This window comes from Tenrec ecaudatus, chromosome 1, assembly GCF_050624435.1.
Source record: "Tenrec ecaudatus isolate mTenEca1 chromosome 1, mTenEca1.hap1, whole genome shotgun sequence".
NCBI lineage: Eukaryota > Metazoa > Chordata > Mammalia > Afrosoricida > Tenrecidae > Tenrec > Tenrec ecaudatus.
The window spans coordinates 313,629,848-313,646,269 of record NC_134530.1 but is presented as its reverse complement, the minus strand read 5'-3'; the positions used below and the strand labels follow the sequence as shown (position 1 = coordinate 313,646,269).

At 42.2% G+C, this 16,422-nt stretch overlaps 1 protein-coding gene and 1 pseudogene across 1 annotated transcript; one reads left to right on the top strand and one right to left on the bottom strand.

The window, feature by feature from the left end:
- Positions 1–934: 934 nt before the first annotated feature.
- LOC142442263 (bifunctional phosphoribosylaminoimidazole carboxylase/phosphoribosylaminoimidazole succinocarboxamide synthetase pseudogene) lies at positions 935–3,127 on the bottom strand (annotated as a pseudogene).
- A 364-nt stretch (positions 3,128–3,491) lies between these two features.
- Positions 3,492–16,169, top strand: C1H6orf62 (chromosome 1 C6orf62 homolog). The gene is made up of 5 exons (XM_075533296.1): positions 3,492–5,927; positions 7,829–8,005; positions 9,567–9,689; positions 12,782–12,916; positions 14,781–16,169. The coding sequence occupies exons 1-5, from the start codon at positions 5,799–5,801 to the stop codon at positions 14,904–14,906; spliced, it is 690 nt and encodes a 229-aa protein (XP_075389411.1). The 5' UTR covers positions 3,492–5,798; the 3' UTR covers positions 14,907–16,169.
- The last annotated feature ends 253 nt before the right edge of the window (positions 16,170–16,422 follow it).

Genomic DNA, 16,422 nt, shown 5'->3' with positions numbered 1-16,422 from the left:
GGTCCGATTGAACTACTGAACTTGCTGTTAGCTCTCCGGTGCTTTAATCCAGTGTGCCAGCAGGGCTCCTGTAACAGTTCTCCAAACCCAAATGTGTGGCCATTGGTCATTCTCATTCATGCTGTAGTGGGTAACAATGTGGCGCTGCAGACTGCAGGGTCAGCCGCTGGAAACCATCAGCTGCCCTGGGAAGAAAGCTGAGGCTTTCTACTCCCATCCATCCATCCAGTGTGACCTTAACCACTGATTGTATGCTCAGCTGGTTACATGCATAAGCTATAGAAAGACATGTCAAACTGTAATGATCACATCATCAAAATGATTCTGGTTGTCTTTTGTGTTCTTTGCGTTTGGTCTTTGCTTTTCAGTTTTCTATAATGCACAAAAAAGCTTGAAGAGGGGAAAAGGTGATTTTTAAAAACTTGCATGGAGTCCCTATTGCCTGTAGAATAGTTAGCTTGCTGACAAAAAAGAGAGAGTTGCAGACTCAGAAACCCACAAGCATAGTTCCATCCTGCCCTATGGGGTCACTATGAGCCAGGTAACTACAGACACATTAAAACACATCATGAGTATTAGCGTGTGGAATTATAGAAGTGACACTTGGGATCAAAAGAGAGCCCTGAAATGAAATTGGAAATAGTCAACATGCAAATGTCAGGAGGAGGCTGAGGTAAGGAAAATGAACGTAAAACAAAACAACTTATGGCATTTGCTTTTTTTTTCTTCAAATTGATTCTAAAAGGCAATAGGTAGAAATTCCTTTTCACATGGTACCAACAGATGTTTTAAACAATAGTCTTTTAAAAAATTCAATAATTTTCTTTTTCTCTTAAAATTTTTCATCTTACATGATTTTTCCCTGTAGCTGAATTAGAAATTATCCTAATACTCATCATATAATAAGCACTATGCATTTGTAAGAAACTGCATTTTATGATTTTCTGTCAGCCTGCTTCAAGGAAATCCACGTATTGAAGATACTTCCTCACAGTTTGGCCCACACCAAATGATTGTTCAAGCCAAAGACTTGAGTGGTAAATTGAGCTGATCCTTCTGGAGAAAGTATAGTCAAACAGCTGAGAGCACTCAGCACACACCCTAAGTCCCCTAGTATGGTGGGGGTTGTGTGTGTGTGTGTGTACAGATACCACTGGACATGTAGTGTTATCAGATAACACTGGTCCTAAACCATTGCTCCTGTCTGCTACTGCCACAAAGGCGGTAGGGATGTCATCCATTTCAGACTCCGCTTTAATCCTCAGCGTTTCAGGGGGAGATGTTACCATAAGCCTCCTTGATTTTCTCACAGTGACGAGAGCAGAGATCGAGCCCATCAATTCTACCACCCTGCCCTGACTTTGTGATTTCAGTAGCAGCTCTACTCTTTCTGCAACCCACTCAAAGTTTTTCTTGACCATTTACTGCCATGCAGGAGTTACTTCTTTGAGGTCATGATGTGACTGTTTATCCTTCTGTTGGCTTCGATTCCCTGATGGTCAGAGTCTCTAGGAATCGTTTCCAATAATATCAGCAAGAACAGTTACTTTGGTGGTTACATCAACACCAAATTCAATCTTCATGTTCACCAAAGAACAGTCCTGGGGGAACCAAGATTTTTCTAGTATTTCAAAATGTCCTGTGTCTTGATTCATGAGGTCCACTTCAGTGTGGCCTATCTCAAGTCCAGCAAAGCAAACTTTGGCAGCAATGAGCTGTTCCTCAGACTACTGTGGATCATTGTTGGCATCATCCCCGAAAAACATCTCCACTTTGTGTGGGTAAAACTTGTAGCCTTCCTTGACACCAGAGTTCCTTTTGAGAAGAGAACCAGTTGCTATCCTTTTACACACCCACTCAATGGGAATCATTTCACACTGGGAGCAACTGTCTCCCCCCCATATTTTGATGAAAACAGTTTTGACACCTGCTACCTGTAACACCTGAAAAGTAGAACAAGTGATTTTTTTGGAAATCTCAGCTTTGCCTGCCAGGCAATTCTTTCTAGCTGCATTCCTGCTGTAATCTGGTCCTTGGACAGCAGGTGATTTATCAACTCACAGACTTTTGCTTTCTCCTCATAGAGCTGTGGAACAATGAGCAGCACTTGTGAGAGGTAGCCATTCTCTCAAGATGGGCTGGGGGCTGGGACCGTGCTAGAGTACAGAAGCTGAGTGCACAGTTGTCTGTGCATCTTTAACTCAAAGTGTAACGTGGGGGTGAGGCCGGTGGGAACCACACCACAATGACTGTCTATAAAGTCTTCACGCTGTTTCAGTAAAATTTTATTTATTTTTTATTAAAAAATACCCCTTCAGGTAGTTTATCAGCAAAATATTTTTCATAAATCCAGCTTATAATGGTTAATACACCTACAAAGCTCAACCTCTATCCTAATTGACTTTGTGAACCTTGTAACGAGCTCTGTGGTCAGAGCTGTCATTACTCCATTACTCAGTTAATACTAATTGTGTAACAAATGATGTTTCATTATTAAACACGTTTTACAAGCTAATTTCTGTTAGTAGTCATCGAGTCTAGCAAATGTCATATTCGAACAATTTACAACTCTATCACAGGACCACTAAAGCTGTTGTATTGCTAAGGATTCAGTACAGTCTCAGGGGAGGAAGTCCAAGGGATGGGGTGGGCGGACACTATGAGATGTGGCACAGAGGTACACTACCTCTAATGAGGCCACTGCTTTACTGCCAGCCCGGACACGTGGCGAGGAGGAGGCAGCCCAAGGGACTAACAAGAGACATTTTTTTGCAACATGTCTTTAAAAGTTTAAATCAAGTGTTTGCACTGAATTCATGGCACGCCCATTCAAGATACTCCAAGGGGGACCCCAGAAGGACTGTCCATCAGTGGTGCAGAAATAAAGCCACAGTCCGGTGATACGCTATTCTTAGCCCCTACAAGCCCACCCACCTACCCACTTCCCTTTCCTCCTTAGCTCCGCCTCCGGCCTCGTCCACACTCCGCTCCCCACCCTCGCCGCCTTCCCCTGACTCTTGCCCCGGCGGGTCTCGTGATGATCTGAGCCCGGGATGCAGTCCAGTTCCCGGAAGGAGCGAATCCATCCGGGTCTTGGAGGGCGGGCAGAGGGCCTGGCTTGTGACATCACCAGAGGAACAGAGGATGCGCGAACTACTGGGACCGGGACTTCCTGACTGAGGGGCGGAGGGGGAGGGGCGGAGAGGCCCTTTCCCCGCCCCATGGAAGAGACCATCCTGGAGAAGAGGGGCGTGTCCGCTCGCAAACTTCCCGTTCAGTCGGGCATGTTACTTGGAAAGTTTTACTTGAAAGGAATAGCCTTTGAAGAGCCTTTTGTAGATTCTTTCCTTGCTTTTCTTTCCTTCATAGTTAATAACCACGGTGACTCCCCCGCCTTCCGGTCTCTCCCTCCCCCCCGTTCTTACGTAGATGGTACAGTCCCACGGCCGCGCAGCCGCAGAGGGACGGGGCGGTGCCGGCCAGGGGCGGGTGACTCAGTGGCCGCAGCTGCCATTTTAAGTTGTTTGTTCTTGCTCCTCTCCTCAAACGCGGCTCAGCCCGGACCCGGGAGCTGCCTGAGGCCCCTGCCTCCACCGCCGCTTCCGCAGCCACCGGTGGCGGGGCCCGAAGCCGTGACGCCGCGACGCCGCCGACGCTCCCCCTCGGCTTCGGCTCTTGGCCGCTCCGCGGTTCCGCGACCTCGTTTGCCGAGAGCCGGAGGCTCGACTGTGCGGGGAAGAAACGCTCACGAGCCGATGCACGGACTGAACTAACTTTTATTTGGGGGGCTCCCTTGGCAGACAGACTCCGTTAGCGCAGGGCTCCCCTCCCCCCCTTGCCGCCCGCCCCTCCTCTTTCTCCTCGTCTCTCCTCCTCGTCCTCCGTCGCCGCTACCCCCGCGTCCCTCCCCTCCGCCGCCGCCGGGGCGCCGAGCCAGACTATGGGTCCCAGGTGGGGGCCGAGCGGCGGCAGCAGCGCGGGCGGCGCGGTCCCAGTGCGCACTGCAGCGGGGATGGAGGGGCGCAGTTGGCTGGTGGTTTTCTCTTGACATGGCTCCTGCCCGCGCTGCGAGCAGCACCCCCGCCGCCGCCTCTTCCGCCGCCGCCACCGCTCCGCCCGCAGGCTGCGGCTAAGAGGGCCCGAGCCCCGCCCGAGAGCCGGTCCGCGAGTCCAGGTCTCCGAGGGGACAGGGAGGGGATTTCCCTGCCACCCGCCTCCCCCCTCACCCCCCGCCCCCAGCTGCCTCCCCGTCACCGCCTGCCTCCTCGGGAAGCAAAACTCACGACCCCACCCCCTACCATCCAAACTCGGGAAAGCATGGCCTGTCCAACGTGAGAGCGAGTAAATCCGGCATCCCGGAACTTCCTTTTGCCCTTAAAATTTTTTTTTTTAATTTTTATTTTGCAGGTTGGGAAGGGCTCAAACTTTTTTTGGGGGGTGGGGCTTGAACTCTAAAAGTGATTAATAGTAACACAATTGTTTTTCTTTGTTTGCCCCCCACCCCACCCCGTCGGTCCCTACCCGTTTATCCTCTCCCGTCTACTCTACCCGGGCGGGAATCGTTTCCACGATGCAATGAGGGAAAACCCTGAGTGATCCTGCGTCTCCCGTGTTGTCAGTGAGTCGCTGCCGCTGAGGGCAGAGGGCGGGGCTGGGGCCTGGGCTGGAAGGCGAAGTGGTCCTCGGGCACTGCCTGCCTGGGGTTTTGGAGATCCGGCACCCCCTGCCTCAGCCATGCTCTCCGGAAGGTAAATCGCTCTCCCCGTCTTCCTGAACGGGGGCAGTTTCCGAGAGAAGGCTCCCTCCGGGAATGTAGGGCTCTTTTGCAGGATTGTGGGAGGTGGGATCCCGGGTATTAATCAGGTCTAACCACCGAGCCGGAATAATTATTCGATCTTATTATATACCCCCTAACCCTCTGCCATCATGATTCTCCTTGGCAGCAGCAATAGCAGCCGCCTGAGGGTGAAAATGTGGGTGATGGGGAAGTTGGTCATGACTCCGCGCTTTTTTCTCATGGCTCCTTTGGGCAGCAGCTGCCCGCCCCCGGTATACACTGTAGTTGATTGCAGGGAATCCCTGTGCCTCTCCCCGTCCTCGACCGATTTTGCACTTTTCTCTTTGCTCACCACCAACTGTAATCAATAACAAGCACTGACAATAGCTAGCAATAGTGAAATCTGAAATAACTAAGAGTTAATTAGGTACTACAGCCATGGATCTGGCTGGGTAACATCCAATTGGATATTTCAGTTTCATTCCCCTGCCCGGTTTTGGTGTTTTGTTTTTGTTTTATTTTTGTGTTTGGAAAGCAAGGATCACATTTCTCCCTTCCCACTCCTTTTCATAACCTGTTTTCTAAAAAGGGAAAAAACAGTCCGAATGGATTGTAGGGATTTTTGGTCTGGTGTCAGCTGTGGCTTCTTGCACACCTGAGTCCCGATAATAGGCTTTTTCACTTCTCCCCAAAGCCTTTCTTTTGGCAGTTGAGCCAAATGTCTTTTCCAAAAAGTTAGTTTTTCTCCTCTTTCTTTCCTTCCTCCCCCTTTTCCAGTATGACCTCCAGCGTTATTGTCCAAATATGACTGGACAGCAGCTTTTGTTTCCTGACCCTGTAATATGACAGTTTGCTAATATTGCCAGAAGGTGCAGTTTTGCGGTTACAGTTGTGATTTTAGCTATTCAGTCATATTAGCAGGGGGAAAAATGACTTGTTTCTGTTGTACTTGAGTCTTAAGAAAAAGTGCCCATAGTTTAGTGACAATTTCCAAAGGCTTTGGTACCACCTGTATCTCAAAATGGGGGACCCAAACTCCCGGAAGAAACAAGCTCTGAACAGACTACGTGCTCAGCTTAGAAAGAAAAAAGAATCTCTAGCTGACCAGTTTGACTTCAAGATGTATATTGCCTTTGTATTCAAGGAGAAGGTAATTGAAAGTTCTAAAACTCTGCCTTGGCACTAGGACTTCTCAGAAGTGTATGCTTTTGCCTGTTACTCTTAAGTAACCATGAATATTAGGCTAATGAGTGGTTGAAAAAGTTTACTTTGAATCCTTTGTCTTTCATGAGTCTAATTCTGTAGATTTGAGTATTTTCATTCTAACTGAATGGAAAGAAGTCCCTGGAGTCCTCTTTGACTTAGAAATAGTCAATTCTACAGCTTAGGGCCCGCTTATAGTTAATTTGGATTGATAATATTGTAAGGTTATAGGCTGTGTGATGTTACATAACAAACTAACAATGTAAGGATTATTGAATGTAAAGTGAAAGTAAATAAGACTGAAGATGGTAAATCAGAATCACATTGCTTACACACTAAAGTCAGCTGGCTTTTGACTTTTTCTACTCTGAAAAGTACCTTTTCTTATGGCATACTAAATGAGATACAGTACACTTTATTTTTAAGAACACTTAATACTGTCATGGTGTGATTTAAAGTGATAATTTTTAAAATTTCAAAATGTTCTAAAGAGGAAGTTTAATTTTCTGGAGGTGGATGGTCTTGGATAGAATTCTATAATTAAGCAATGTCGTGGGTTATCAATAATCAGAGGACATGATACAAGCAGTAATATTTTTTCAATTAAAATGGACAGTTTCTAATAAAGAAGGCTATTTGACTCGTGATTCTGTTAGGAATATAAGGAAAGATCACTTTGATTTTCACACATTGTAGGCTAATTTCATATCCATACTTAGACTCTTCATATGGTTTCTGTTTAATATTTGGGAGTTTCCCAAGTTTTTACCTTTGGCTCTTAGAGGTTAAAGGAATATAACTGTAAAGTGGCTTCAAAAGGAATTTATTTTGAAGTGATTGTCACAAGATCAGATATTACCAAAGATGGTCTTCCACACTTTCTCCCTTTTCTAATCTTCAAAATGGATAGGATCGCCCTATCTGATCCCACCACACCGAGGCAAAACACTTAAGGGGCGTGGAATAGAACAGCAAGGGGAACAGAGCAACGAAGTCCCCAGGGAATACCAAAAACAGACTATGGGGCTAGGGCTTAGCACCCCAACAGACTGGACTGGAAAACACTCCTAAAGTCCTTGAACCAATAACACAAAAACAAGGATAGGATCCTTTGTAGGTGAAGGTATTATTGGTGGATTGACTAGAAAATGAATCAGATACAAGTGGTGAACCAGATCTTTGTTTTTAAGCTGCAAGAGTTGGAAAATTGTACTATTTTTAAAATACCTGTAGAAAAGTGTTACTGTATGAATAACAATTGAGGGACAGTATTGAGGGAGTTACCATGCACAGTTCACGATTATACTCGGAGAATTTTGTGGGTTTAGGTTGATCTTGGTCTCATACTTTTGAGACTCGACTTCAGTAGAATTTTTTTTTTGCCTTTCAAATATTGACACTTGTGTAGTTGTAGGATGTCCAGAAAGAGAAATGAAGATGGAACTGTACAAAGAAAACTTTCATTCTCAATTTTTCTGAATGGCTGATTTTTAAAAAATTTAACTGTAGACCAAATAAGTGAGATGATTACATCACAACTATTAAGTGGCTGGTGTTCCTCATAGCATATAGATATGAATGCTTATTTTCTCAATATCTGCTATGGATGTCATAGCACTGTTAAGCTGGCAAGGTAAAAATTCTGCTAGGAGCATTTGTGTATAAAGGATAAGGGTGGTGTTAAAAAAAAAAAGACCATACTGAAAATGTTTTGTTTCTTTTTTTAGGGAAATTAAGATTTTACTGATGAGAATAAATACATTTAACATTGCTATGTGAACTGCGAGTTAAAAGATAATGTGCTACTAGTGGGTTAACGTAGTTGTTTGTTTGGTGTTTGCTTTTTAGAAGAAAAAATCGGCACTTTTTGAAGTGTCTGAAGTTATACCAGTCATGACAAATAATTATGAAGAAAATATCCTGAAAGGTGTGCGAGATTCCAGCTATTCCTTGGAAAGTTCCATAGAGCTTTTGCAGAAGGATGTGGTACAGCTCCACGCTCCTCGATACCAGTCTATGAGAAGGGTAAGTCAGTTCTGTTGTCAGACTTGACTGGACTGCCAAGTTTTGTGAGCTCAGCTTAATTATTTTTTCTATAAAAGTCAAGTTACTGTGGTGATGGATTTCTCAGTAACACAAGTTTTGTATAAAAGAAATTAAGGAACTTTTGTCAGGCCTGCAAAGTGTAGTTAGTAAGTCCTATCAGTTAGTAATAAAGTAAATGAATGAAAATTTTTGTTGTGGTTAAGTAAATATTTACATTTTCACCAATTTTACTTATAAATGAGGTTTGATTTTTTTTTTTTTTAGTCTTCCAGGGGGTAGGATTCATTTTCAGTTATTATCGAGCCTCCAAAATTTTACTACTTTTTTGAGAATTAATGTTTGTCCAAAGCCATGCTTTCAATAGTCAAGCCCTGTTGGTTAGGCCTTCCAATCGTTACACGTCTGTTCTTTTGGTTTGCTTCTTGAAAGCAGCATCACATATATAGTTGCCTTTGGGACCACCCCCTCCTCATGGTAACCCGTGTTTGTCAAAGAACTCCGCTCCATAGTTTTCAATGACTGATTTTTCGAAAGTAGATCACCATGGCTTACATAATATAGAGGTGCCTTTGAGTGTACTTGAACCTCCAACCTTTAGGTGGACGGGTATGCCCTTAAATGGTTTGCACCACCCAGGAACTCTACTGTGTTTCATAGGATTGGAAAAGTACAGTTCTTGCACTGGACTGTTCTTATATGGATAAAGTATATGGACAGATCTCATTTTTAATAACTCAAGTGCTGCACATAAAACCTAGTTTTTAAATTCTTAAAAAGATGTTAGTTTGTTTTAAAGCTGATTTCAAATGAAACTTGTGTTGGTAGCTTAAGCGTAACTTTTATGTGGTGTTGTGCTTACAGGGTTGGATGTTATTGAGATGAATGCTTTTCCTTTTCGTGGGGAAAACGCACATCATCCCCTTTATAAATAAGCAGCTTAAAGTGGGAGGTATTCATTGGTGCTAACTTTTCTAAACTTTTGCCACATGCCGAGAGCTTATCTGGGTGTACTGGAACACGAGTAACAATTAGTGATAAATGTTAGAAGACCAGGTACTTGTCTCGAAAAGTTTTTTTGGGGGGCCTAGAAGATACGACTGGACTGTGATTGTGAGGGGAAGAGGAATGAGGAAAAGTAGTTTCTGCCAGCGTCTAACAAATAGCATTTCATCTGGAATACGGTAGTGTAGTTGCTTGTATTAGAAAGTTGAAGACATCTTTGCTTACCCAGGTTCTGACTGTAGGCGGAGAAGTAAAGCTACAGGGGTTAGCAAGAAAAACAACAGTCCCACAACAAACAAAATCTTAGTTCAAATTTTCACCATGCACTGGTGAATCTAAGTCTCGGAGTGAGAAACATTGGATTTGAAGATGGCTTTACCGGGCAAAATTTACACTTTGGTCATGGGCTGTTTGAGTGTATCCAGGGCCGTTACTATTATAACAGAAACTTTTTGATATGTTGTGAAACTTCGAACTGTGTGACATTATTCACCTTTATGTTTCTTTGAAAGTTTTTTTTTTTGTGGTCATTTTCTAGGATGTCATTGGCTGTACTCAGGAGATGGATTTCATTCTTTGGCCTCGGAATGACATTGAAAAAATTGTCTGTCTCCTGTTTTCTAGGTGGAAGGAATCTGATGAGCCTTTTAGGCCTGTTCAGGTAGTATATTCTAAAATAAGTGTGATGAACACTTCATTGAAGGGAAAAATTCTTGGGATAGAAATTCCTTGGGTTATGCTAATAAGTTATCCGTCCCCGCCCCACCACCATGGGTTCTTTTTGAATGCTGTGATGTGAAAGGAGAAAGCATTTAGATTACTGGGTCTCTTGAGTTCTAACTCCCTCGCGTGTGTCTGAAATTATCGCCGGAGAAAATCATCTATGATAGCTGTTGGTTTATAGAGGGAGCCGTAAATGGTCTATTGCCCGCTCCACCTCGGAAACAGTTTCCTCATCTAGCCTCGCCCTCGAAGGCGTGTGGTCTAAGAAACTGCTCTAGAAGTTGATTTGTACATAAATATTTTTATTAGTCTATAAAAGTCTGTGGGTGGGAACTGAAGTAATGGCTTGTAACTGCCCTTGACACCTTGCTCACATTTGACTGCTTTGCCACTTGATGTATTTGACAATTTCTAGGGTTAAATTATGGGTACTACTTGACTATGTTTTGATGCCAATTTTATAGATAGTACGTCGCATAAGGAAGAAGCAAGAGGCGGTCCACCCAAATATTACTGATGGTAGTCCTAGATCTGGTGTGAATAACTTAGTACTTGAAAAAAGATAATATGGTCATGAGGGCACGCAGTTTTTGGGATAATTTTACTTTTAATTCCATTTTTCCATGAACTTTGTGATGTCCCCTGGTATTTTCATAATTTTCTATACTGAGCACACACATTTTTTTATAATCAAGGAGAGGGAAACACCCTAAGAAAAATTGACTTGAAGTTAAACATTAGAAGATTTATTTTGAGCAAGTTGTTTAGGAGTGTGAAAACTAATTGATGCTCAGAAACTGTTTTGCATCTGTACATTACTCTGATAGCGCTTGATGGTGTTTTTGTGTGTGATTGATGATGGGTATGCTGAAATACGCTCCCAGGTCCTGTGGTGGGTGACGCCGCATCAGTTCAAATAAACTAGCATTCCTTGTTCTAAGACCTCCTTGATAGTAATAAAGTCTCAAGATGATACATCAGCTAGACAGAAGTAAATAGAACAATCTAAAAAGAAAAAAAAATATTGTGAGTCATGGCAACTCTAGGTACATTGGAAAAGACCTATAATCAATCCATAGAATTCAGTGGTTGCTTTTATTGGAAGTCTAACCTTTCTTCAGAGTTTCTGGGCCCATTACACCTCCAACCTCTTAGTCAGCCAAGCATTTTAACCATTTCTACTACCCAAGTGGAAGCAGATTGGTGTGTTTTTTAGTAGGTTTCTGATTAACATGAGTATGTTGGCAAATCAACTTGAATACAAAGAGGAAAACCGTAGGAATGGAAAAGGCATGTTTATTGCTATCCGGCAGGTTGTCTAAACCCCTCCATTCTTACTATTGTTAGAGTGTTAGGATTTTTTAAAATTCAGAATTTCTCATAGGAAAGTTTTGTGGGTCCGTTTATCATCCCATCAGATTATCTCTCCCTCTGGGACCTTATTTGGGATACCTTAGTCTACTTGACTTGCACTCTCAACCCCTCCCATGGTGTACTGTGTATGACAAGCCTACTATTACTACATTCTGGACTGAACATAGCACCAGGATCTGATTTTAGAACGTCAGTCTAGTAAATAAATGAACCCTGTAAGAACTCATTTGTGTCCCTAAAAATATTTGAAGTGTTTGCATAAGGAGCTTAAATATAAGTGCTCCAGTGTTTTGTTAAAGGTAAACAAAAAGAAGCCAAACTTTTTAACTTTGTAAACTGTGTGTGTGTGTGTGTGTGTGTGTAAGTGTTGAAGCACTGAATTATGACAGTGGGTTTAATAGGAACCCATTAAAGGTTTAAATACCAAGTTTCTGGTATAGTCAAGCATCAGAGAGTTCTAGGGTTATGGATGGCGTTAAAATATGTCTCCTGATGCTGCTGTTCCAGGCTTGCTCTTCATGCCACTGTTAGCATTAAGTACGCTATTCAGTAAGAAGTAATAAAGGATTCAGTTTATAATAGCTATCTTTTGGCCAGACCATTCCATCTCAAATCACAACTCCCTGTTTTCAATGGCATAGACTTCGAATGCTATCACATTATATTTGAAGGCTTTTTTTCGCTCTCACCCAAACCTCTTCCAGTGTGTTAAATTCACTTCTATGCACCGTGCTATTTGCCCCTGTGGAACACTTGGCAGTTTTATTTGAAGGATATTTCGATTTTGGCATGGTTTATATTTGTGCTCATCTCATTTCCTAGAATGACATTTTTCCAAATTGCTAACTATTATGACTTTCCCTGGGAAAAATTCTCTTTATCTTTTAAGACCCTATCTAAATATCACCTGTTAATGCTCCCTGCACTACCTGCCCACTCTTTTAATTATTCCTTTTACCTTTATAGCATTTTGATGTTCTCTAGAAAAGAATTGGAAGCATGTTGCTTGCCCGTTTTTGCAGATGTTGTTGAGCAGCATCTCGAGATTGAGAACTTTCTTCACAGCTTCTATTATGCGTATACTGCGTTTCTGTGGTTGGGGTACTAAATGTAAATTTTAAAAGAACACTTTCATTACAGTGAAGACTCGTTTGGCTTAAAAGCTACTAAGTGATAAAAATCCTAATTAACCATTTTTCCATGTTGGCATTTCTTACTGTATTGGACATAATACCATGTTGCTTTGGAAAATTGGCAGGCAAAAGTGGAGGATGTCCACATCAGACATCGTTACATAACCTCTCAATCACTGAGAATCACAGCCCTCATAACCACACATTGTTAATATGCAAAAGTTAAATTATGAGACTTTTTTTATTGTGGTCATCCTGTGGAACTATTTTGTGATGAAGGAAATGGTATCCATCTTTGGAGGCTGTTCATGGTAGTGGCCACTAGTTACACATGCACATTGAATATATGAAATATGGCTAGTGTCACTGAACCATTTAATTTTATTTAGATTAAATAGCCACATGTGACCATCAGCCAGTGTGTATGTAGACAGCGCGCACAGCATGCATATGGGTACAGTTGGTGTGTCAGGTGGCTTAAAGTGTTCGTAGTTACACAGGAATGTTTGTATTTCTTATGTAGGCCAAATTTGAGTTTCATCACGGTGACTATGAAAAACAGTTTCTGCATGTACTGAGCCGCAAGGACAAGACTGGAATTGTTGTCAACAATCCTAACCAGTCAGTGTTTCTCTTCATTGACAGACAGCACTTGCAGGTAATAAGCATTTAAAACACAACAAATGTACCACCACCACAATAATAAAACACCAGAGGTCCTTTGATGATACAGACTTACTGATTAGTAAACCTGTTTTCTTGGCAAGATATGATCTCCATCAACACTACATTGTCTTTAAAGTTACTTTTTAAAGGAAAGATGTTCTGTGGCTTGACGTCCAAACATTGCTGTCCCTGAGCAGTCTCCAGGAAGGTTTTCAAAGTCCGGACTAGAGCAGACAGACTTCCTTAAAGCTTTCCTACCTCAAGTCTAGTTGGCAGGTCAGCATCAGCTGAAAATGAGTTGGAAATGAATCTCAGCCCCCACTCTGGCCTTCTGAACCACAGTCTACAATGGTAACAAGATCCTCAGGTGACCAGTACTGTTTTGAAACGCACTGCCCTAGGTCTTAAAAATCAGAATCTAAAGATGTAAGGGATGTTTGGATTTAAAATAGACTTACATACTTAGAATTCAGGCAGTAATCTAGATATTCCAGTTTAGTTTTTTTAAAAGTACTTATTCTCATCAGACAACCTGAATATCAGCATTTGAAATTTTTGATAATTTGTTATAAGCTATTAAAAATAGCATTGTGATTTACTATCTAATAGATGAGCGTCAGGCTTGTACAACAATGAATAAGATAGATAAAAATTCTTGCCTCCTTGGAATTGCCCTCCAATGCTGAGACCCAGCAATAAATAAAATGTAGTGTTGGACTGTTGAAGAACCATGGTAGGCGCTCAGGGGAAAAGGAAGCAAGTAAAAGGGACTTAAGTTGTTGGGGAGTTTAAAGTTTTAGAAGGTCTCTAAGAAGGTGATTAAAGATCAGCCCTCCCTCCCCCCAAAAAATGTTTTTTTAAAAGTAGAATTAATAACATAAATTTTTATTTTTAGCTTAGAGGTTCTATGTGCAAGATGCTAAAATGCAAAGGTGAATTAGATAGGGCTTTTTTGGTTACTGTTTCCAATTTCTTTTAAACTCTTTAAGTTTGGGTTAAAAGCAGGCGACTGGACAGTCTGTTTCCCTGGAATGGCCCGCCTCAGTTGACTGGCCCTCCACGATTGGTTGGCCACATAGTAGATGAATTTGGTCTTCAGGCTCCCCTTCCTCCTAGCTTTTGTTGTCGATCTTCCGAACTTGAAAGTGTGTTGGTGTATCTGCATGGCCTAGAAGGGTTACAAACAGTCCTCTGAAAAGAGAGTATTAACTCTACTATTTTACAGCTGAGAGAAGAGAGAAAGAAATTAAGTACTTTGGTCAGAATCACTTACCATCCTATGTCCTTTAGTATACCACATGGTTGAAGTGCCACGATTGAAGTTACTGTTGGATAGGCCTGTGCTGCTATAAGGCACATCACTGGGATGAATGGGTACCAGTTCAGATACAGACACCGTTGTGTGATCTTGAGCAAGTAGCTTTAGCGAGCATATTCTTGTGGTATACTGAGAAAAGCATATTCATAAGGCCATTGTGATGGGTAATCAGAATGCTTCCCCCTCCTAGCATTAGTGGTTATGCTTTGGGCTGCTAACTGCAAGGTCAGTAGTCTGAACCAACTAGCCCCTCTTGGGGTGAAAGATGAGGCTTGTCTGCTCCTGTAAAGCTCTATCGTCTTAGAAACCCAAAGGCGCAGTTCTCTGCCCTGTAGGTTCGCTTTGAGTTGGAAGAGAGAGAGTTTGGAGGGGTTAGATAGGGCATTTGTCTTCATAGACGATATGCTCTACAAATAGGGACCATACATTATTCCCTTACCCTGTATATTTTGTTACTGTGTCCATTGGTGCTTAAGAGATTGTGTAACCATTGCTGAAAATCTTATTGAGACTATTTAAAATATTTTCTCCTTTTCAGACTCCAAAAAACAAAGCTACAATCTTCAAGTTATGCAGCATCTGCCTCTACCTGCCACAGGAGCAGCTCACCCACTGGGCAGTCGGCACCATAGAGGACCACCTCCGTCCTTACATGCCAGACTGAAGCGCCGACCAGCACCGGGGAGAAGATCGGAGAATGCAGCAGCAATGTTTTTCTTGTTTTCTTACCACTTTATTCTTTCAGAATTTAAGGGGAAAAAGGACTCACGCACAGAACACTATGCATTTTGAAACTTGTTCATTTTGGATTTTTTAAAAAATCATTTGTCTCAGAACTTTAAAAAAAAATTAGAAGTCTTCTGCACGGACTGTGTGAAAGAAGATGCTTTGCATATTTGCTGCACTGCATCAGCATCTTGCTAAAATGTGAAGTGAAAGGACTATTGCGCACTGAAATGCTTAAAGGTCTCTGAAAGCACAAGGTGATGCTCATTTCTGATGGTCTTCCCACGTACGCTGGTCTTTGCCTCTGTGACACCTGTCATCAGTATTTAGAGGGTGAGAAGTGAATGTAACAGGTACAAATAACATTTGAAAAAACTTACTAGCTTTGGTATAATCACCGTTGTTCCAGAGCACTGTCAGATTCAGTCTAATGACCAGAAGTGGTTGTTTCATGTTAAAAGAAAAGGCAACCACGGGAAAGAAGTCTTGAATGAAAAGAAAGCAAGCATCGGGTAGGCAGTCTGCCTCATGTATTACTGGCCACGCTTGTTTCCTGGTACTCATAAATTCATGAGTTTGTGGTTTTATTTTCCCAATCTCTTCCCCCAAGTTGCTGTTATTAAGGAGTATCCTGCTGGGTGTAGACATAGTTACACACGTGGAAGCAGACCTGGAGTCTGAAGCAGCTGATGCAGCTCTGCATGCAGCTACGAAACTGAGAATGCCTTCATAGCTGCAGAAACCGTGATAGAGGATTTTCCTTATTGGGGTTTTTTTTTTTTTTGGTATTAAAGATGAGATCATATTACAAAGAAAGTCAATTGTGCTTAAATACAGGTTTCTACACCATATTTAAAAGTTTGAGGGTTTGTTGGGAGTGGAGGAAAAAACGTTATGAAAGTTGGGATCTTAAAATTGTAAAAAAAAAAGTGTCAAAACAGAATTCATGTTGTGCAATGAACATACAGAAAGACTACTGTATAGGGTTTTTTGGTTCCTTTTTTTTTTTCCTTTTAAATGAAGAAAAGCTTTGCTTAAGGGTTGCATACTTACTGGAGTAAATCTGAATGATCCTACTCCTTTGGAGTACAACTAGTGCTTACTGGGTTCCAATTGTATTTAGCTTCTGGTTGGAATTTAAAAAATGAAACCCTGAATAAAATAGGTGAAAGTTCCCTGACTGCTCAGGGGAATACTTAAAGCCTGACGTAGTAACTTTTTTTCCCACGTCATGGGGGTGTTTTTGCATGACTGCCCTTGGTCTATTCTCATTCTCAGGGACATTTGTCAGCCTTCCATTGTAAGGAAGAGCCAATCCTTTGTTTAGTGTCATCAATCTAAATAGCACCTAATGAATAATTCAAACACCTGTGTCTTTCTTAAGCACTGGCAGTTTATCAGATTACATATTGGGTGTGATGGGTTGAAACCCATCAGGATTGGGACAAAAAGTT

Coding starts and splice junctions, on each gene's coding strand:
- C1H6orf62 (XM_075533296.1), top strand. CDS start 5,799: ATGGGGGACCCAAACTCCCGGAAGAAACAAGCTCTGAACAGACTACGT. Junction 8,006..9,566: donor GATACCAGTCTATGAGAAGG/GTAAGTCAGTTC, acceptor GTCATTTTCTAG/GATGTCATTGGCTGTACTCA. Junction 12,917..14,780: donor TTGACAGACAGCACTTGCAG/GTAATAAGCATT, acceptor TCTCCTTTTCAG/ACTCCAAAAAACAAAGCTAC.